Source organism: Artemia franciscana, chromosome 2, assembly GCF_032884065.1.
Source record: "Artemia franciscana chromosome 2, ASM3288406v1, whole genome shotgun sequence".
NCBI classification, from domain to species: domain Eukaryota; kingdom Metazoa; phylum Arthropoda; class Branchiopoda; order Anostraca; family Artemiidae; genus Artemia; species Artemia franciscana.
In genome coordinates this window covers 30,413,233-30,435,882 of record NC_088864.1, presented here as the reverse complement: position 1 = coordinate 30,435,882, position 22,650 = coordinate 30,413,233, and the positions used below count along the sequence as shown (strand labels likewise).

Below are 22,650 nucleotides of genomic sequence, written 5' to 3'. Positions count from 1 at the left end.
CAATGCTGCTGTTGAAAAGGCGTAGTACTTCTGAAACAATGTGGTTATTAGATTTGTTGTGTGTGTAAAAACCAATAATACGAAATTTAAGCTACTAGGCCCTTGACTTAAAGGAACAGCCTATAATCTTAGGAAAAATAGATGGTACTAATAAAAATACTTGTGTACATTTATATCAGCAGCTGTGAATTAAATCTGCTGATTCTTCCTAGAACTTTATATCTGCTAATATAGACTGTCATTATTTGTAGTTTTTATTTACCAAGTCTGTTCAAAATCTTCAAACTGAAATGCTTATTGTATTAAACAAATGCATAGAAAGAGTTCTATCACTTGAGCATTCTGATAAAAAAAAAAGAAGCACAAATTTGCAGCACGTTGCTCTTGTCTAGTATTAAAAATAACCAACTGCATTTTATACAAAATGAGGAGGGCATCTGTCCCCTGGTTTTACGGGGTAATTTCTATTTGTTCTAAGTGTCAATATTTATGTTTACTTTCACTTAAACCATAATTTGTGTTGCTTTGTTTCAGTATGCAATATTTGGAGTTATCTCAAATGTAAGAAGACTGTCAGCTGCCCTGCTCTTTGTGCTATAAGTTCAAATTTTTGTCTCACTTCATTTATTTTTAGAACGACAGGTTTATATTTAAATTTTTTTTGGTTTCTTTATTGAAAAGAGAGCTGTCATCCTTCACCATCTGTATTGCCTGTTTAGTCCTAAATATGTTTACTGAAATGAAGGTGGACTAGGGATGAAAAATCTCCCTCTTGAGATTGATAAAAAAAAAAGACATTATGGTGAGGCCTAAAATGTGCTTTTGGATACAAGCTCAAAGATAGCCTGAACAATCTGGTCATCTGAGAAATTTTGTTTGATAGCATTTTACTTTTATTCAGGCTATAACTATTGTTTTTGGGCATATAATTGCAGAAATTGGGGCTTCAATGTGGCATGATCTTTTGTGATACTTCAAAAGGGTACAGGAACTCAACATTTGTGTTCAAATGAGCCCATTCTTGATGTATTACAGCCATTGGTTCTGTACAGTCGTCCTTATTGAAAAAAAGAAGTAAAAACGTATCAAGTAAAAAAGACTATTTAATAGTCTGTAAAAAAAAAAATTCTGCACCATCATACTTATTGAAAAAAAAAATGTATATGTGGCCATGTTTCTTGGGCAAAGGAAGTCCATCTTTTTGTGCAAAGGGGTTTGAAACCTCCATTTTAGCATTCTCATATATATCGAATTTGATTATGATTTTCATCAAGATAATTTCCTGCTATCTCAGTACTTATTTAACTCAGGCCAACGCTAGTTCAGCCTTCATTTAACTCAACCACTGTTTAACCCAACCTTATTTGAAAACGTCTGTACACTTCTCAGTAACCATTACTATATGTAAAGACAGGTCAAAGTTTGTAACTTGCAGCCCCTCCCACGGGGATTGCGGGGGAGTAAGTCGTCCCCAAAGACATAGTTATTAGGTTTTTTGACTAAGGTGAATAAAATGGCTATCTCAGAATTTTGATCTGGTGACTTTCGGAAAAAAATTAGCGTGGGAGGGGGCCTAGGTGCCCTCCAATTTTTTGGTCACTTAAAAAGGGCACTAGAATTTTTAATTCTAAGCCCTTTCGCGACATTCTAGGACCACTGAGTTGATGTGATCACCCCTGGGAAAAAATAACAAAAAACAAATAAACACGCATCCGTGATTTGTCTTCTGGCAAAAAAAAATGTGAAATTCCACATTTTTGTAGATAGGGACTTGAAACTTTTACAACATGGTTTTCTGATAAGCTGAATCTGATGGTGTGATTTTCGTTAAGATCATATGACTTTTAGGGGGTGTTTTCCCCTATTTTCTGAAATGAGGCAAATTTTCCCAGGCTCTTAACTTTTGATGGGTAAGACTAATCTTGATGAAACTTATATATTTAAAATCATCATTAAAATGCGATTCTTTTGATGTAACTATTGGTATCAAAATTCCATTTTTTTGTGTTTTGGTTACTATTGAGCCGGGTTGCTCCTTACTACAGTTAGTTACCACAAACTGATGATCCAAATTTGTCAGAAGGATATCCCACAGGAAATCAGGAAATTTGACTGCAAAAACTTTTTAGGGTTTGTCCACCTCCCTCCCCCTGCAAAAGACACACTGGCCCACCCAACCCCATTAGCTGGCGTGCTTGAATATAATACTGTATGATTGTCAGTAATAATGCATCATTGTTCCATGTAATAGATCTTCATTTTGTATGGATTGCGTCTATGTTTATTGACTTATAAGGCTCCATGTGACAATATGCCATCTGAATCCAGGAGGATATTTATATTACTTAGTGATAGTTTAGGCCAATTGGCTATCTCAGAATTTAACTGGATAACACTACAACGCTGTTGGCTTATCAATGTTGATTTGCTGTTCAAAGTGTCAAAAATAAAAGAAAAAAATGTGCTGCGCGATGTCTTTTATGGCTCAATAGTAAGGCCTCCCACGTTATTCTACAACTACTACTATCGTGTAATCACTCCATGAAAAAAAAAAAAAAAACAAGTTTGCAAGGGGCTACTCCAGGAAGAATTGCAAACTTTCTTTTTTTGTATATAAAAAACTGAAATATTAATAGGGTCCTTAGAAATGCTGAGGACATCCCTGCAATTTTCATCAATATCAGAACCTTTTAGGGGGTGTTTTACTTTTTACTTACAGTTAATTACTACTAGCTGTTTGACAAGGATATTTCTTGAGGTTAAGTCGTCTGGGGAAAATACTCTCATTAGTATTCCCCACTAATTTTAGCATAAAATCTTGTATTCAGGAATTCCGATATGCTTGGTTGCTGTTTTTATTCTAATTTTTCCCTTTTCGTCTCTCCAAAGGACAGACAAAGTCAAAACTTTGAACATACTGCTGAGTATTTTCAGTAAACTTATTAAGTAATCTTATTAATCATTATCATTAATCATTAAGTAATAATCATTAATCATTAAGTAATTTCAGTAATCTTATTAAGTCAGATTTGTACAGGCGACCACAATCTAGACCAATTACTGCATGTTTTATGCTTAAATCCTCTACTTCAGTCAAGGAAACCAAGTCTTGTCATGACATTTCTGCTAAGATCAGTTGAATTATCTCTTTTAGACGCCTGAAGTTAATCCAACAATAGCCGGCCATACAACTGCTTCTCACAATTTTTCAAAGAGTGAAGACGACTCTTTCAACAATTTTGAAAATTTTATGGGACACAACGCTGATTTTGATGATGAAGATGAAGATGGACGCGAAAATTCCTTAAATGAATCTCAAAAACCTAGAGGTAAATTCATAGCTTGCAGGCAATATATGTTTTAGTGAACTAAGATTTGTATTTAAAAGCTGCAAAAAAAATTACCGATTGCATTTAGCCTATGTATTTCTGGCAAGTTTTTATTTATGTTGTTATTATAATTAGTACCAGGGGATCGAGCTTTGCTCTGTGGCAAGAAAGACAGTTTAAAAGTAAAACAACTTTAATTTTTTTTTATTTACTGTAGAAAGTAAAACCACACCAGATAACGAATAATAATCGTATTGCAGTCACTCTTATTAAAGAACAATAATCACTGAGCATAGCTCAATCCCCTGGTACACAAATTATTGTTGTAATTTTTCTGCTGCACTGTGTAGCATTTAATACGAAACAATTCAGAGTCCGAGACTCACTTCACAGCTATCAAAAGGGAATCTATTTCTCAAAAGCTTAGAATTAGCTGATTTGTTAACAAACAAATTATATTTTGAAACTCCTACTTATGCTCAAGGCTTTCAACCTTCATCCATTTCTATTTTCAGTCAGCAAACGATTTGTAAAAAATGTTAAGGAGGCCGAGGGGGGGGGAGAATTTTCCTTAGGTTGTCACCTATCTTGATCTTTTTTTTTTTTTTTTTTTTGCACCAGAAAATGGTAGTAAGTCTATGCCAATTTTCAGAAAAAATTATAATACCGTTTTCGAGAAAAAATTTACATATGGGATATTAAAATATTTTGAGGAACCAATACTAATCAGTGGCCTCTGCTTTGACGTTTTTGTGACATTACGAAATAATAAGTCAACATATCTGGTTAACCTAAGGCAGTTAAAAAGGCGTTCTGTAACATTTTAAGACTTTTTATTTTATTTTCAAAAAGCATTATATATTTTTTCTCACTCACGTCAGTTGTTGGGATTAAGCAATGGCACTGTTTCTGTTTTAAAAGACTTGGTGTATGTTTTGATAATTTTTTTTAAAGTACAAAAAAAAACCACAAACAGATCTATATACTTTTTTCTAATCCTGTATGTTTTTTGTAGAGGTAATTCTATAGCACTGCCTATAGTAAAGGCCAAATGGCTCCAAGGTTGTTTTTTTTTTCAGAGTTGCTTCATATGGGAGGAATCGTCGTATAAACTTCAGAGAGGGCTCATTCGATTAGAAATTGGAAGTTCTAGTGCCCTTTTTAAGAACCAAAAGTGAGTGGATGGCAGCTAGCCCCCTCCCCCCCCCACGGCCCTTTTTCCCAAAAATAAACCGATAAGAGTTTTGAAATGGCTTCTTTGTTAAAGTTAGTTCAAAGATCCTAAAACAAAAACTTCAGGGTCAACACAATCCCAGGGCCTGTGGACAGGTATTGCAAGTTATGCCCTGGGGACATATATCGTCCTTATAGAAGGGATGCTCGTATAAACATTAGAGAGGGCTCATTTGATTGGAAATTTGAAGTTCTAGTTCTTTTTTTAAAAGTCAAAAGAAATCAGAGGGCAACTAGCCCCCCCTCCCATGCCCTTTTATCCCCAAACCCATACGATAAAAATTTTGAGAAAGCCATTTTGTTAGAAGTAGTTCAAACACCAGGTAATAAAAACTCCGGGGTCGACATAACCCCCCAGGGTACGGGAGCAGGCGTTGTAAGTTATGTCTTGGGGGACATATATGGTTCTTATAGAAGAGATGCTCGTATAAACTTTAGAGAGGGCTCATTTGATTGGTCAAATTCATTTGATGAGTCAAAAGAGATCAGAGAGTAACTAGCCCCCCCCCTCCGTGCTCTTTTTGGCAAACCCATTCGATAAAAGCTTTGAGATAACCACTTTGTTTAAAAAAACTTAAACATCAGATAATAAAAACTCCAGAGTTGACACAAAGCCCAGGGCAAGTGTTTGAAGTTATGTCCCGAGGCCATATAAGGTTTTTATGTAAGGGGAGATAGTATGAACTTCAGAGGTGGCTTATTTGGTCGGAAATTGAAAGTTCTGGTTAGCTTTTTTATGAGTCAAAAGGGATATGAGGGTATCTACTCCCCGACCCACACACTTGTACACACCCTATTTTCCGTAAATGCATCCGATCAAAATTGTGAGATTGCCTGTTTGTTTGAAATAGTCCAACCACCAGATAACAAAAATTTCGGAGTTAATATAGAGCCCCCCCCCCTAGAGCCCGATGGAAGGGTCGTAATGTATGCCCTGGGGGCATATAAACTTTCTATGGAAGAAGTCGTATAAACCTCGGAGGGCACTCAGATGATTTTAATTCCCTGTTTAAGATTCAAAAGGGATGCGATTGCAACTAGCCCCCCCCCCTTTCTGCCAACCCTCTTTTCCCCAAATGCGTCCGATTGATTTTTATATTGTCATTTTGTTCAAAATAGACCAAAGATCATATAACAAAGACCCCAGGGATAACAGCCCACCAAAACCTGGCGACAAGTGTTGTATATTATGCACCGGGGGCATATAAGGTTTTTATGGAAAGAATGTTAGTATAAACTTCGGAGGGGGCTCATTTGATTGTAAATCGAAATTTTTAGTGCTTTTTTAAGATTCAAAAGTGATCGGAGGGCAGCTAGTCCTTCCCCCCCCCCCCAAGGCCCTTTTTCCCAAATGTATCTGATCGAAATTTTTGGATAACCATTGTGTTCAAAATAGTTGAAGATCAAACAACAAAAACTCAGGGGTCTAAACAGCCCCCCCAGAGCCTGAGGGAAACTGTTGTAAGTTACGCCCTGGAGGCAAATAAAGTTTTTGTAATGGCTGATCCTATAAACATCAGAGGTAGCTCATTTTATTGGGAATTGCAATTTCTATTTGCTTATTTAAGAGTCATCAAAAGTGATCGGCAGACATATACCCCCCCCCCTCACCCTCTTCTCCAAAGGCATTTGATCAAAATTTTGAGATCCCTTTTTTTTAATATTCCAGTGATCAGGTCACAAAACTTCAGGGTCCACATAATCACCCCCCCCCCTCGAAACCCGGGGGAATGGTTGTAACTTTTGTCCCGGGGGCATATAAAGTTTTTACAGAAAAGGTGGTCGTATAAACTTTGGAGGGGGCAAATGATTGGAAATTGAAAGTTATAGTTCCCTTTTAAGACTCAAAAGTGATCCAATGGCAGCTAGTCTCCCCCCACCAACCCCAAGGTCACAAAGTTCGATTTTTTTTTCCAGAGGCACTTCATATGCAAGGAGTGGTGTCATAAACTTCGGAGTAGGCTCATTCAATTGGAAAAAATGATTTCTAATGCACTATTTAAGAGTCAAACGTGATTAGAGGGCATCAAGCCCCTCCCCCCTTTCCAAGCCCTCTTTTCCCCAAACGCATCCAATCAAAATTTTGAGATGGTCATTGTGTCCAAAATAGTCAAGAGATGAAGTAATTAAAATAATTATTCCTAGGAGATTAACAAAACGTCCCATTGCCCTGATGGCAAAAGCTGTAAGCTATGCAAGGTGTCCATTGTTTATATTTGTCGAAGAGGTAATCGTATAGACTTCGGAAAAGCCTCATTCGACTTAAATTCAAATTTCTAGCTCCATTTTTAAAAGTCGAGAGAATTCAGATGGTAGGCAACTCCTCCTCCCACGCCTTTTTTAATACTTTTGATCAAAAGGAAAGGGCTGTAAGCTATACCAGCAGCCCGTCGTTAACATGTAAAGCTTCTATGGAAGGCGTGATAGTATAAACTTTGGAGGAAGTTCATTCGACCGGAAATCGAAACTTATTGCGCTCTTTTTAAGAATCGAAAATGATCCTAAAGTAATAAAATTTAAAATAAAGTAATTTTATGCATCTTATAAAAATTTCTAAATTGCCATTTTGTTCAAAATAGTCTTAAATTCAAATTTCTATAACTTAGGGGTTGAGAAATTCTCCATAGCCCCCATGGAAAGGATTGTCGCTTATGTAAGCTGCCTATTGTTAGAATATAAGTTTTTTGTGGAAGGGGTGGATGTATTAACTTTGGAGAGGGCTCATTTGAACTGAAATTGAAACTGAAGTGGTCAATGGGGCCCACGCCCCACTTTCCCAAAGGGCATCTGGTTAAAATTTTGAGATTGACATTTTGTTTAAAATAGTTCAAAGACCAAATTAATATGCTTCCGGGTTTGACCCCCCCCCCCATGCCCGGGGAAATGGCTTTGAGTAACGGAACTTGCTTATTGTTACTTTGATACTCTGTTCACTTTGACACCTTGTTTACTTAAATGCTTTCTTTATTTTGATACTTTCGTACTTTAATACTAGTTTTGATACTTTGATGAAAGTTTGATGTTGAAAAAGATTGATTTCGAAATAAGGTATTTTCTAAAAACTTGAAACTTTTTGCAATCAAAAACGGACAAAAATTAATTAAAAAAAAAAGAAAAACTCCGAAAAACATGTTTTTCAAAGAAAAGTAAAGGCCATATTAAACCTAAGGTAACAATCATAGCAAAAAAAAACATACAACAAGTAATAATATAAATAAATAAATTACTATAAAAGAATAAATGAAACCCAAAACAAACAAAAATTAAATACTAAAATAAATGAATAAATTAATCTTAAAACGAGTGAAACGTAAATTGAATATGCAAATCAAGCTTGAAACAAACAAAAATCGCTACAAACAAGAACTTGAGTTTTGTCTGCTTCTCTCACTGTAGAAGTCTTAACTTGCTGCGTCATTGGCGCTTAACTAAAAGTTAAGCAGTTGAACAGTATTAGAAAGTAACACAAATAAAATCAAACTGAATATATAATATATAATGATATCAGTTTTTCCCAAGAAGTTCTACACCCTCCCAGGAAGTTCCCATTTTCTTTAAATCTTTCTTTATGACATCCTCCCACCCCAACCGCGGACAAATTGCTTTCTGTTTGGCCCCAGACGGTTGGCTGAAAGCGACAATCTTTGGGAATCTGTCATCCTTTATCCGCAGAACGTGCCCTAGCCATCTCAAGTTTCACTCATTATAACCCTAGAAAGCGGGATTGAACCAAACTTTTCGTACAGCCTACTATTTGAAATACGGTCAGTCAGCCGGGTACCCAGAATAATCTGTAGGCAATTTCTCTGGAAAACATCTAGAGAATCTTCATCCGCTTTTCGGAGAGCCCATGCTTGAGAGCCACATTTTACAACTGTCATCACTGAAGTTTTCAATATTCTAATCTTGGTTTACAGACTTATCTTCCTATTCTTCCAAATTTTTTTTAACTGTTAAAAAACACCCTGAGCTTTGGCTGTTATATTTTTAACATCTTCACTGCTCCTTGCTTTGTTAATAATTTGAAATTATGCTCAATTGAAGCATGAGTTTTGTATTGAGGTCTATTGACTCCTCAACTATGCCCTTAAGCTTGAAAAGCCCATTAAAAAAAACCCTTGTCCTTGGTAATGAGATTTCAAATAAAGAAGCGTTAGATGCAAATGCAGAAGTATTACTAATGCATGAAAGATATTCAAAATATAATGGCCATTAGGACTCTTTCTAGAAGTTTGATTGGTCAATGAATTACTAGAATTTTTTCCGAGGTTTATTAAGAGAAATAGCTGCTACTCGAAAGATGTTTTCTTTCTGTTCTTTGATTCTAAAAATCAAAATCTGAGGTAGTTATGTCATCAGGAGTCGTTCTATTTTATAAAACGATATTTTATAAAAATTGTGTTTTTGGAGATAAATGCCTTCATTTTTCAAACCTTATTTTGTCTTCAGTAAGTCTTATTTATTATACTTATTGAACAGAAAAGTAGATATTTTCATATAAAGGTAAACAATGAACAATTCACATTGTATGCAAACGGAATCTCGCTTGTAAAACTTTATGTCGAGACCGTATCCGCCTCTATTTTAAACAACCAACCGCCACAGCATTACTTTAAATGAAGAATGCCATACCGTTTGTCGTTTTCCTTGGAGATTCGGCTCCCTAAGCAGACAAAGGTCAATGCAAATCTTTGAAAAGGGAGCTTCATAACAGAAGAAAAAGAACAAAAAGGTTTGACACTAATCTTCCAATTGGATAAAATAGCCTTGATATGCTAGCCATTGATTCTTATTAATAGCTGATTATTTGAAGTCCCAAAATTTAGTATGTGCTGGATTTCTGGTTTCATTTTATGGGCTTGGTTGCCTTTAACTTAGTCACTGATTGTTTAACCGTGACTATAGTAACGGAAGCTTCTTAGGACACGTTAATTGTTGTTAGCGAAAGGATATATCATGTACTGAGTCAAACCAAGTACGCAACTTAACTATGCAGAAATCATTGAAGCTGCCTTATTAAATTTTGTTTCAAAGAAACAAGATATGTGAAGGCAAACGGTTATTTCTCATCAAGTTTTTCCTATAAAAAAATGAAAAGCTTTATTTTTTTTCTTTTTTGCAACCTTATGAATTTTTTTTCTTCCTCTTCTCACCCCCTCGCATGTTCCAGCTCCTTTAAAATACCTTCCTTGCTGAGACTGGTCCATTGGCTGCATCCTGTAGGCTATGTTTTGTACACAGTTCTTTTAACACTGCTTGGCGATTTAGATGAAGGTAATAAACTATTTAGGCTTCAGCACTAGCTAGTTCTTTCAATAATTTTCTTCAAAGGGCACTGAGTGGGGGTTAACTTCGTTATGTAAGTATGTATTTGGGAATTGATAATCAATCAGCCAATTAAACATTTGTTCTAAAAAAAAAACGCTTTCATAGACATTGCCAAATTACGGTTTGCGTCAATAAATACAATCAGTCAGTATATTCAAATAGGTCAAAAGACAACAATGTATATACAAATTTACAAAGAGTTACAAATAAAGGGTGATAATCTGTAGAGCATTAGGCGCAGGGTGATGCTTCGGTTTTGGTCAAATGGAGAGAATTGTAGGTCTGCTTGCGCAACTTGATGGTTCAATCCACCTGGACCTATGTTGCTAATCTTTTTCTTTTCAAAGGGTAAACTTCTTCTTCCTCTCTGAAACTTATTGATGAGTGTAATTCTGTTTTTCCTACTCGTAGTTCTTGGAGCACTGCTATTTGATAACATCCCAATTGGCACATTATCCTAATTCGTTAATTTTATCAAATACTAAATTTGAGTTTACTGTTTTTAGAAGGTGTCCGTGGAAGACGGGGCTTTTTTGAGTCAAGACCTGAAGATCTAGCTGATATCCTTCAGTCTATTAAGAACGGTACAAGTTGTAATCTCCTAAGTAAAAAGTATGGTATAAGTGTAGCAACTATTCGAAAATATGCAATTGCACATGGTGCGCCTAAAGGAAGGTAAGGATAAATAACATATATTATTAATAATATAAGCCAATGTGTCTAAACTCGTGGATCTTTCAAAGACCGATTGCTCTTAGAAATTTGCTTGGCGATTTCTATATTCCTAAACGAATCAAATCACATTTTTGTTTAAAAATATAGATTTTGTCTAGATATATTTCCTTATAGATATTGCTAAAAGCTTATAACAGAAAAGAAAAGTCTGTTTTCAAGATCATTATAAGTAAAGAGTCATGCGTCTTAAATGTTCTTTTTTCTTCCGGCCACGTCCGTCCCCTTCGTGTGGAAGAGAACCCCTTCAAGGATTGGTGTTAGAAACTCCAGAAAAAGCTCATTTGATCGGAAATCGAAACTTCTAGTGCCCTTTTTTGTTGTCTCTCCTCTCATGTAGCCATCCAAGGTATCTGCTCAAAATTTTGAGACACTTAGTTCAGAATAGTCGAAATATCCAATAAAAAAAACCTACCGAAATGTCATGACCCTTACAGTCCCTGGAGTAAGTTGTAAATAATCCAAATTGTTTACACAATTACAAATAGGTTTTATAATGGAACAATGGGTGCTTATTTTATGTTGGTTCTGTGATTGACTTCAAAACTTTCAGGGATCGATCTGAGGGTCAAAAGGATCACATATTTGTTGTGAAAGGGGTTAAATGATACGAAAATGGGTCACTTTTTGTTATGGCACTTGGTATTAACCAAGTGACATATAGCAATCGCCAATTCTGTCGGCTTGTCTGTCTGTCGGTCCCGGTTTTGCTACTTTAGGCACTTCCAGGTAAGCTAAGACGATGAAATTTGGCAAGCGTATCATAGACCGGACCAGATTAAATTAGAAATGGTCGTTTTCCCGATTTGACCATCTGGGGGGGGGGGTGCCGGTTAATTCGCAAAAAAATAGAAAAATGAAGTATTTTTAACTTATGAGCGGGTGATTGGATCTTAATGAAATTTGATGTTTGGAATGATATTGTGTCTCAGAGCTCTTATTTTAAATCCCGACCGGATCTGATGACATTGGGGGGAGTTGGAGGGGAGAAACCTAAAGTCCCGGTTTTGCTACTTTAGGCACTTCCAGGTAAGCTAGGACGATGAAATTTGGCAAGCGTATCAGGGACCGGATCAGATTAAATTAGAAATAGTTGTTTTCCCGATTTGACCATCTGGGGGGGAGTGGGGGGCCGGTTAATTCGGAAAAAATGAAGTATTTTTAACTTAAGAGCGGGTGATTGGATCTTAATGAAATTTGATGTTTGGAATGATATTGCGTCTCAGAGCTCTTATTTTAAATCCCGACCGGATCTGATGACATTGGGGGGAGTTGGAGGGGGGAAACCTAAAATCTTGGAAAACACTTAGAGTGGAGGGATCGGGATGAAACTTGATGGGAAAAATAAGCACAAGTCCCAGATACATGATTGACATAATCGGAACTGATTCGCTCTCTTTGGGGTAGTTGGGGGGGGGGGAGTAATTCTTAAAAATTAGAAAAAATGAGGTATTTTCAACTTACGAACGGGTGATCGGATCTCAATGAAATTTGATGTTTAGAAGGATATTGTGTCTTAGAGCTCTTATTTCTTAATGAAATTTGATATTTAGAAGGATCTTGTGCTTTAAAGTTCTAATTTCAAATTCCGACCAGATCCTGTGACATTCGGGGGAGTTGGAGGGGGAAACCGGAATTCCTGGAAAACATGAAAATTGGGGTATTTTTATCTTACGAATAGATGATCGGATCGCAATGAAATTTGATTTTTAGAAGGAATTCATGTCTCAGAGCTCTTATTTCAAATCCCGACCAGATCTTTTGACATTGGGTGGAGTTGGAGGGGGAAATCTTGGAAAAACACTTGGAGTGGAGGAATCGGGATGAAGCTTGGTGGATAGAATAAACAAATGTCCTTGATACGTGATTGACAGAATCGTACTGGATTCGCTCTCTTTGGGGGAGTTGGGGGGAGGGGTTCAGTGATTTGGCGAGTTTGGTGCTTCTGGACGTGCTAGGACGATGAAAATTGGTAGGCGTGTCAGGGAGCTGCACAAATTGACTTGATAAAGTCGTTTTCTCAGATTCGACCATCTGGGGGGCTAAAGAGAGAGGAAAAATTACAAAAGACTAGGTATTTATAACTTACGGGTGGGTGATCGGATCTTAATGAATTTTTATATTTAGAGGGACATCGTGACTCAGAGCTCTTATTTTAAATCCTGACCGCCATTAAGCCTCTGATTTTCCCTTTAAATCAATCTATTGATTCTTAGAATTTTTTTAGAGCTCATACCATATGAGTTTTTGGCTCTTAGCTCTTCTTGCCTCGTCACAAGTGCCATATGAGCTCTTAGCTCTTGTTTAAATTTTAATCGAAATTGAGGAATTAAGCCGTAATTAGGCAACTTTTTGAGTCAGTATATCGAAACGGCCTTTCTGGATTGTATCTTCAATAATGAGCTCTGCGTGTAAGAACAATAAGTTAGTAAGGCTTGAGGCCTCCCCTCAAGATTGGGGCCTTGTAAGAACTAAAAACTTTCTGATTGGCTTGAAACATCTATCCGTGCGTCCTTGGACTAAGGGGACCTCGATGCAGAAGGAAAATAAACTTTGGTTTCCCTCTAAATGGGCTAGAAAACTTTTTCTTTTCATCCAGTTCAAATGGAAGGGGTGGTCGTTCAGACTTAGGATAAGGCTCATTTGATTGGAAAATACAATCTCTTGTGTTATTTTAAAGACCTAAATTGATTGGAATTTATCCAGCTTCCCTCCCGTGCCCTTTTTTGCTCTGAACCCCATCCTCCCCTCCCAAGCCCCGTGATATTGTGTCAAAATTTTTAGGTTGTCATTTTTTGGAGAAACGCCGCTAGGTCTGACAAGTATGCCTCTAGGGTCGGGGCTAGCCCCACAGCCCCATGGGCAATGGCCAAAAATATTGTAGATTGCTTGTTGTCCTCTAATAGGTTTTAGTAAAAAATGTGGCCATGTTTGCCGTGTTTGGGATCGTTCGCTAAGCCAAGAAAACCATTGTATACAAGAGTATATTCTGGAAATTACATGCTTACCTGAGTAAATCAAAAGACGCTGTGTGCGCCCGAGTTTTCAAATTAAAATTTATTCAAATAAATACCTTGGAAATTGCTTAGGAGATCGAGATTAAGCTTTCAGGTAGTGTTGGGTGGCGGGTGGTGTCAATTGGGACTCAAATTCTGAGTTGGGGGAGGTGAGAAGTAATTCAAAAGACGCTATGCGTATCCAGGCTGTCAAAGTAGCATATCTGCAATATCACGGAAATGGTTGGGGGGCTGAAACTTTCAGGGAGTTTCGAGTGTGGGAATAATCAGACGTTGAATTATGACCTGGGGGAGAGGTTGGATATAAATGAAAAGACACTATGTGCATCAAAGTACCAGATCTTCAACATCTCAGGAACGGTTTGTGGGATAGAATTCAAACTTATGGGTATTGTCGGAGAAGGAAAGGGAAGGGATAGGGGGACTTCAATTTTTTTGTTATGGTAGGGGCTAAGCATGTATTGCCTCTTGTCAACCGGAGCCTTTTTGCACTATAAGCTGCTATGGAATATACTGAGAACGGCTTGGGCGATCTAGTAGAAACTTTCAGGTTGTTTTTTTTTTGGGGGGGGGTTACACTATGTGTGTCAAGTTGTTAAGTATCTACAATATCTCAGAAACGACTTGAGGGGAGAGGTTAAATTGCAACTTTCAGTTAATTTGGGGGTTGGACTAATTGGCCTTTCATTTTGACTTGGGAAACTCACGCATAAGAAACAAGAAAGATTTATTCTATTCCAGAAAAAACTTCCCTAAGTGCTTTTGGATTTATTTCACCCAGAAATTCCCTGATTTTTTTTGCTATTTCTTGGTATATATGTTATGTTTTCCCTATAGTTCAACTATTTTTTGCTTTTATTCTCCCAAAAGTTGTGTCTGATATGATTAAGCTTGTGCACAGAGGACGTTGCCCCCTCCCTCTCTAGCTCTAAAATAATTCTATGATTTCGTATTATTTTGTTTTTTATATGAATAGCCAGTTTTGTTGTTTATTTCGTCCGATACCATTATAAATTAGAGCCGTATAAAATAAATCCATGTTTACATTTCTGACATGTAGAAGGATTACAATATACATTTAAAAGCAGCAGTTTTGATATAAAAAAAAAACTTGACGCGACAATTTGTCTTTATGCAACAGCAAATGTAATCTAAAACGAATTAAAATGTTACTTATTTTCTTGTGGTCCATGATTTGAAACTAAAGAGCTTCACTAGTAAAGAGTTCACTATTATTTCAATTTTGTTTCGCAAAATCAATTATTGTTAACTATTTTCTAACTAAGTGTGACTCCTTTCTCGTATAAGCAGGTATTTTCACATCCAGGGGTCCGAGCCCTCCAATCCATTTACATGTGTGCCAAAGTCTTAGTTGGTAGAGATTTCAAAAAAATTCTATTTGACAACAGTGCAGTCTATGCACTCTTCTGAACTAAAGACTCCAATGGCAAATTCTGAATTAAGCTACAGTAACAAAATTCTTACGTTATTACGTTCAGGAAATTTTTATTCTTTAGATTGAACTTGCTTCAATTCCAACACCATAACAGCCCTTCTTCTCTCCCTATAGTGCCTGTATGTGGACCTTGGCTTTTTTTTTTTTTTTTTTTTTTTTTTTTTTTTTTTTTTTTTTTTTTTTTTTTTTTTTTTTTTTTTTTTTTTTTATGGCACCTTTATCATGAACTATAACCTAACCTAACGGTTAGGGGGGGGGGTCTTTAATGAGAACTAGTACAAAAAGTAATTCCAACCACCAAAATTAGCAAACTAGATATATCTTAGGGATTTGGATATTCCAGGTGCTAGAAGGGATGCAGTTAAACTGGAAGTGACTGAAATTCTAGTAAATGAGAATTTTCTGAATGTAGCCTAAGGAAGTACAAATTTTATAATTATACTGATTAGTTTATAAGAGGGGATAAATAGCCTAGGCTATATACAAGAGCATGCGGACTTTGCTGGTTTGGTGCTTTTTTTTGTATTTTTTTGGACCTAACCATCATTAGGGGGTTTGTAATGCCAATTTGGAAAAAAATGTTCAAAATATCAAGAAATAATGACAATAAGCAATAGGGATCTTTGTTTTCCATTTTTTTTTATTGATGATGCCATACGGGGGGGGGGGGGGGCGCTCGTAGTATACATCCTTTAATAGTAAATTTATTTTTTTTTTATTTTTTTTTTTACTTTTTAGGAACGGGAGACAGAAACAAGTTGAAAAACGCTTAACAGAAGAAGATCGAGAGGCGATCCTTCGGTCAGTGAAGCAAGGAGTTCGATATGTACAGTTGGCTGAAATGTATGGTGTCAGCACTACGGCCATCTCAAACTTCTGTAAAATCCACGGATGTGTTAGCCGACGTGGGCGAACAAGATTGTTTCCAAGTGAGCCATGCATCACAGCAGATACTGACGATGGCCAAATTCCAGATTCAGAGAATTTGCTACCAGATTCAGAGTTAGGTCAGCAGTACTCAGCAAACGGATCTGATTCAGAAAATATGCAGCCTGAATTCTCATCTGATGATGGAATGACAAGAATAAAAAATGAAAATGGAACTAACATATGTGAAACCATGCAGTATTAAGAAATGAATTTAAATATCATGATTTGACGGGTTTTTAAGCCTCGCACCGTCTCAGTGATATGAGGATAATTTAATTAGTCGTACAATTAATGATTTTAAGAATTCGCATACAAGTTTTAGAATAGTCGCATAGTATTAGCTAGTTAATTGTAGGGTAGAAAAATTTGTATAAACAAAATTTACAGTGTGCTATAGTGAGGTTCGTTTCTAATTTTATCTCGTTCATAGCTTCTTTTAGAGCAAGTTGCTACATACTTTAGATCGAATGTATCGGATCAAAAGTATTAGATTCATTTATATTTTACTGAAATTTATTCTCTTCCTTTCTTGTGTATAATTGGCATTGAGATTGATTGTTATCTTTATTTGTATGAGTGGCTCAGTTGTCAAGTCAATTCTCTCAATAAAATAAACAGTGCGAATTGAAAAGTTGATATGTTGCTCGTTTCAATTATGATATACTAATATTTTTGGTTCCTTCGAAAAGGTGTTTCATATTCAATTTTGGAATCGTTTCTAATCATTTTGGGGCATTATTTCTTATTCTGAAAATAATTTTCTTGCGAACGTGGGAGTCAAAGGGTTACTAAAGAATTTTCACAGTAAAACACACAATATTTAGAAAGTAGAGTCAATGTCTTTGGCTACTGAACGGCTCAAATGTCTGCCGCAATTGATTGCTATTATGTTTATTTGTCAGACAGAAGAATACTCAAGTGGTTAATATCTGAATTAAGATCCAAACAAGTTGTTCTTTTACCAGTGTCATAAGTTCTCTTTTGTTTTGAGTGGTTGTTTGAATGATAATTTAAATTCTTAGCTCCTCATTTTTATGCCACATTTTACAATTGACAAAATGTTTTCTGAAACATTCTTTTGTAAACATAAACTGTAAAATTAAACTAATGTTACTCTGCTGAAACTTGCATCCCAGTTAGCTCGATTGTCTTTTATGTTCTGAAAGGCCATGTCTAGTGCTAAGAACAAGGTTTTGACTCCAAAAAGTTTGACGGCAAATTTTATCTACATTTTAATTTAAATTAGATAACTTGGAAAAATATTTGAATTTTCTACTCCATTTTAGACTTTTGTTTTGATTTTATTTCATCTATTGTTTGTCATTATCTCGAAAATCATTTTGTGATAGGTTGATGTGTGCCATACCGAAGAAAGTATTTCTTGCTTGCTAATATTCGTTTACTCTTATTATCTGTTTTTTTTTTTTAACCAGAATCATAGCTTAATGGATATTGATCATGACCTTTTTTTTTTTTTTTTTTTTTAAAGTATAAGTTTGTCATTGGTGCATACAGAACTTTTAGGGAGAGGGTGAATGCAGAGCCGTTCAAGTGGGTGTGGCAACTGCCACTGGTGCCGTGTGTGTGTGTGGGTGGATACCCACTTTGGTCAAATTTTTCACTTTGATTTTGCTTTTTTTGCTTATATTTGAGACAAAAGGGGGGGGGGTGTTCTAACTGATTTTCCCCCTGACACCACTAACCCTATGATCAGCTCTAGGCCAATCCATTAAAAATTGTATTTATGGGTCCAAATTTTGTTGGGAAGAAACACAAGTGTGTATGGGCCGCTCTTATTGAGAAACCTGCCCTTGAACCGATGAGCATGAGGTCGCACATTTCTCTTCTTCCCCTCATCATCGAAAAATTCGATATAAATCTGATTTTGATATGTGGGAATATATACCACTAAGTGTATAAAAAGATGCTTAAATTTCTAAATAAGGTTATTTCCTGCCTTTCTTGATCTCATTTTTTCTTTCTTCTTTTTCCGAATAAGCAAATCGATTTATCATTTTGGCATTGCCATCGTATAAATCATCACAAGTGACATGTATGACTGCCAGTAATTTTGATTAGAATGTCTTCTTATTCAGGATTAATTTCTAAAACAAACTTCAAGATTTTACTAGTACTTTTACTAGTATTTACGCTTAAGATATCTCATTTGTTCTTGACTGTGAGGTAGAAGCTTTCTGTAAAGCTAAGATATGTCAAATCATGAATTAAGTCCTTGAATTATTGTAACACACAAATCTTTGTAAAATAAAATTAAAAAAAAGATTCATATTTAGTGTAGTCCCTCATGATTGAAAGTTTCCATACTGGCTGGAAACCACTTGTCTATCCAAAAATGTCAAATCCATGCTTTCCATCTGCAAATTGTTAAAGAACTATGATTTCATGCTTCCTGGACTTTCGTTGTGTAAAAAAAAATTCTTGGAAATCGCTTTCATTTAAATTAATATTTAATTTGCTATTGCTTTTAGTTTCGGATACAATTCATACCTTTAAATGTCAGAAGAAGCTGTATTTTCCATTCTTGTGACCTCTGAAGATTCATTTAAGGAGGAACCCAATTTTTATGTCCATGTGAGGCAAGATGGGAAACCAATTTGTCTCTTTTTCTAATTAATTGAAAAATTAGTATTTGTATGTTCTTTAAATGCATAGTTGAAGGATGAATGTATGTGGTTAAGTGCTTTTTAGAGGAAAGTTTTCTGTTAATGTAAGGAGCTGAAATTCACATGTCTAGAAAGCAAGATTTTACCCTAATTTTAAACAGTTAAATTTCAGTCAAGAAGGGCTAACTAAATAGATGCATCAACTTGAAAATTGAAATAGGGATTACTTAAATATAATTTTCTTGAACATAGACATTTAAAGTCCTTAATCTGGTCTAAATGCAGCTGATAAATATATGAGCTTGTAGGGTATTTCCATCTATTTCTGTTGTTTGGGCAGATTCTGAAAGTCGACTTGTACGTATTCTTCCCCTTTTTCTGAAAAATTTTAGGTGCTGTTTCTGTGTCCAATTCTCATCTTATGTATTTTTAAGGCATGATCCAAGATTTATTTTTCTCACTAGTATCCTTTACTTGGAAGCCCCTCTATTCTGACTATGATTATGGCAAAGTTAGGGAACAAATATTATGAATTTTTAAAAACATGTTTCATGCTTTCATGATTAAACATCATACAAACCAACTGTAACATATATTATAAATTGATGCATTAATTTCGTCAGTGTAATAAATCTAATGTATTTCATCTTGGGACGGTTTTTCCAGACTTTACTTTTGAAATTACAATTTCTTTTTTTTTTTTTCAGCAGAAAAGAGATGGGTATCCAAAGATTCAAATGTATGTGCCATAATATCAGGTTTACCTATAGTAGGAAATTTCTTTATTGCTTGTACTTAGCCCAATTGAACAGCTTTGAATTTAGTAACCTAAATAGTATAAATTGTTTACATTTGTCATTTTATGCTTTACATAAAACTTGCTCCAAAAACAGTTATCGTAGTGGATATAAATTAAAGTTTTAAAATCCTACTAGAATTGCGTGGTGACCATTTAAAGCTTGGCTGAGTAGGAATAGCTATAAAATGGCCGAATGTTTCTAAAGATTAGATTGGTAGAAAATACTTTGGTGCTATCCCTGATATTAATGGAGAGTTGAGTATTGAAAAGAACCAAGTCAAAATCTATTGTCATGAACTCCTACAGTTCAATAACTGATGTGTAAACTAATGTTCATTATAATGCTTTAGAAAAAAATTAAAACGACTCGTAGCTAACTTGAACCCAAAATTGTCTTATTTTTAGCAATAATTAGGTTAGTGTCAATTATAAAAGTGTTTTCAGACTAAAATAGGTAGAATTAAATTTTTATAACCAATTTCTTCTTCAAAATATGGAACAGTCAAAAAAAGAAAAAGAGAGACTATGCCAGTCACCTACCTTAGCCTCATGATTTTCTAACTTTTCTGTAAATGATGTTTCTAAAATTCACTTGCTCTCAGCTATTTTAACAGATTAACCCTCCCCCTCCCTTGATCCCGCACTGTAATAAATTCGCATGCAGGTGCCTGACGTGGGATGTGGGTTATGACCAAAAAATGTATTACTGTTGATAAGAGGCTTCTTAGATATCTTCGCTTTTTTTTCTTACTAGGATCATGCAACTATTATCTTGAAGATGTCTCTTTTAGATATATTATTCTTTCTTGTTTTTTTAGCTGAGAAGAGTTATGTTTAACCTCCGAATAAATTAGTTACTACAAATCAGTAGTATTAAGGGTTCCTAGAGCACTTTGAAATCACTTGCATGTTAACTCTATGCTAATATATCCGGTTTTTTTTTTTTTTTTTTTCAAAAAGTGATCCACTTCATTTATGAATTCAGTCATAGAAGATCTAAACAATTTTTTCTTGTAGCAATGGTAAAAAAAAACTATCCTTCCTGGCGAAATCCCTGTACAGTCTAATGGTAATCCTTTACTTTGACTGTGCGTCGTAACCCCCTTTATATTGTTTTCAATTGTCCCTTTTTTCAATGCTATGCTGCTACTATTATAAACCGGTCGCAGTGCTGACTCGTATGACTCGCCAGCGCTATGAGTAGTGGGTAAACTCAAGAAAATTTCAGCAGTTTGAAGGAGCAAAGACTGAAAACAGTTTGGAATTGTATGTTGACGGAAGTTTTAGAATACGCTTGAATATTATACAAGATATTCAGTACTAAAAAAACAACTGACTGTTGTGATTCAAAATACTTCGTAATGTATCCTACCAAGCTGGGGTCTGTGGAATCTGTCTAATTCAATCTGTTTCTTTGCATCTTACTTGGTTCTGAAGATGCTTAGAAGTCCCTGTTTTGTTTTTGATTTTTAGTGTGTAATATATGTTTTGTCCCTTCAAGAAATTGCTGGAAATTCGAGGTTTTGATGGCAAAAGTATATGTGGTTTATCTTGGATGCTTAAAAATCATTTTTGTACAAACAACAACTCGATAGCCTTAGGATAACTGCCGAAGACCCGAAAGCCTTTTTTAATTTATTGTTTTCTAAAATATAATTAGTGTTTCATAGGGAGTTTAACTGAGGCTGTAAAACCATTAAAACTAAAAATTAAGAAATGAACTAAACGGCAAACAAAGTTGAGTAGCAAATTCTAAATTATACTAAGTTTTAAGGCTCTGGGAACTTTGCTTAACACTGAAAAAAATGTAGTTTATTACGTAGATTCGCCCTTGACAGTGCACAGTTATAACTAAAAGGACTTGAAATATAGATTTTATTAAAAATTAAAGGTGGAATTCTATTATTTAGACTAAGATGTATTTGTATTCAGGGTCGTACCTAGACTCTAGAATTGTGAGGGGGAGGGGTCAACAGTAAAAAGGTTTTTTCTCTCTTCGGTCCTTAAACGACCGGAAAGTGCGCAATATCGACATTTCAAATGATTAAGTTCAACTCTGGACTTCCCCTGGTTACGACCTTCCTTAAAAGTAAGCTTGTTGTAAGTTTAGAGCTATGCAAGTGATTAGAGCAGCGTACTATTAATTTTGTGTTTGTATTTAGTGAAAAAAAATCTTTCTTTTTTAATGTATACTCATATTTTTGGCTTGTTTTTCTACCTCTTTGTGTATTAAATATTTCTGAATGATTTTTATGTGCTTCTTTATTCAAGCATTAGGAACGTGGTTTTTATCCCTTAAACATATGCACCAAACTTGCCCAGATTAACGATTATTTAGGCTTATAGGACTATTTTCAGTTGAATCCAGAAATGCAGGTTTTGTGTGAATGGATGTAATTTGTGGAGTTTTTATAAGGAGTTATTTTTTGATCATGTGGTGATCTATCCTGTAAACAAAAAAGAACCCATTGTTCATAAATGTTGCTATTTTGCAGTGAGATCAGAAGAAAATAACTTAAAGTGAGTTAATAATGGTAGCTTCTCATCAATGTTGTCAAAATATTGCTAATGTCAAAGGGTGGAAGAGAAGGGGTCCACTGCTTGTGAGCATAACACACGAATTTAAATGGTGGCTCTTTTTTATAAGATAAGAAAAGAGGTTTTTGCTTAGTCTTTGGCACATCACTGAAACCTCATATCAATTTTTACTAATCTCATTAGAATGTGTTGGTTTTTAAAAATCTATAAAGGGTCAGCAAATTCATTGGCAATTCTTGAAATATGAAAGGCATTACGCGTTTCTATTATGCAGTTTCGGACATCCTCAAGATTTGACTTGCTAACACAAAGATAATTTTCAAGTTTTGAAAAAACTAACTGAATATATTACTTTTATTTTAATTTGGTTTAGGCAAGCCTTACACAATGCGTATAGGGTAAGAAAGCCAAACCCATAACGCTCGACTTCGAACATGCTTGACTTATACTTTACGTTTCTTTTGTCATAATGTTTTCTTTTGATTTTATTTCATTCAGACGTAAAGAAAATTGATGTCTAATCAAAATGGTCATTGGCGATTTTTGGAGCAGTGTATTTAGTTGGTTGAAGCAATGTTTTTAATTGACGAACCAGTAAATAATTTGCCAATGAATTTTCTGTGTATTTGAAAGAAATGTGTTTAAAACGATTAAAGTGTGGGAT

General features: G+C 35.3%; 1 protein-coding gene across 1 annotated transcript in view; it reads left to right on the top strand.

The window, feature by feature from the left end:
• Positions 1–21,695, top strand: part of LOC136040074 (uncharacterized) — a 34,053-nt gene extending 12,358 nt beyond the window's left edge. The window contains exons 3-5 of the mRNA XM_065724149.1: positions 3,155–3,329; positions 10,397–10,565; positions 15,834–21,695. Of these exons, the coding sequence (XP_065580221.1) occupies positions 3,155–3,329; positions 10,397–10,565; positions 15,834–16,227 (738 nt within the window). The 3' untranslated portion in view covers positions 16,228–21,695. The remainder of the gene's footprint in view (positions 1–3,154; positions 3,330–10,396; positions 10,566–15,833) is intronic.
• The last annotated feature ends 955 nt before the right edge of the window (positions 21,696–22,650 follow it).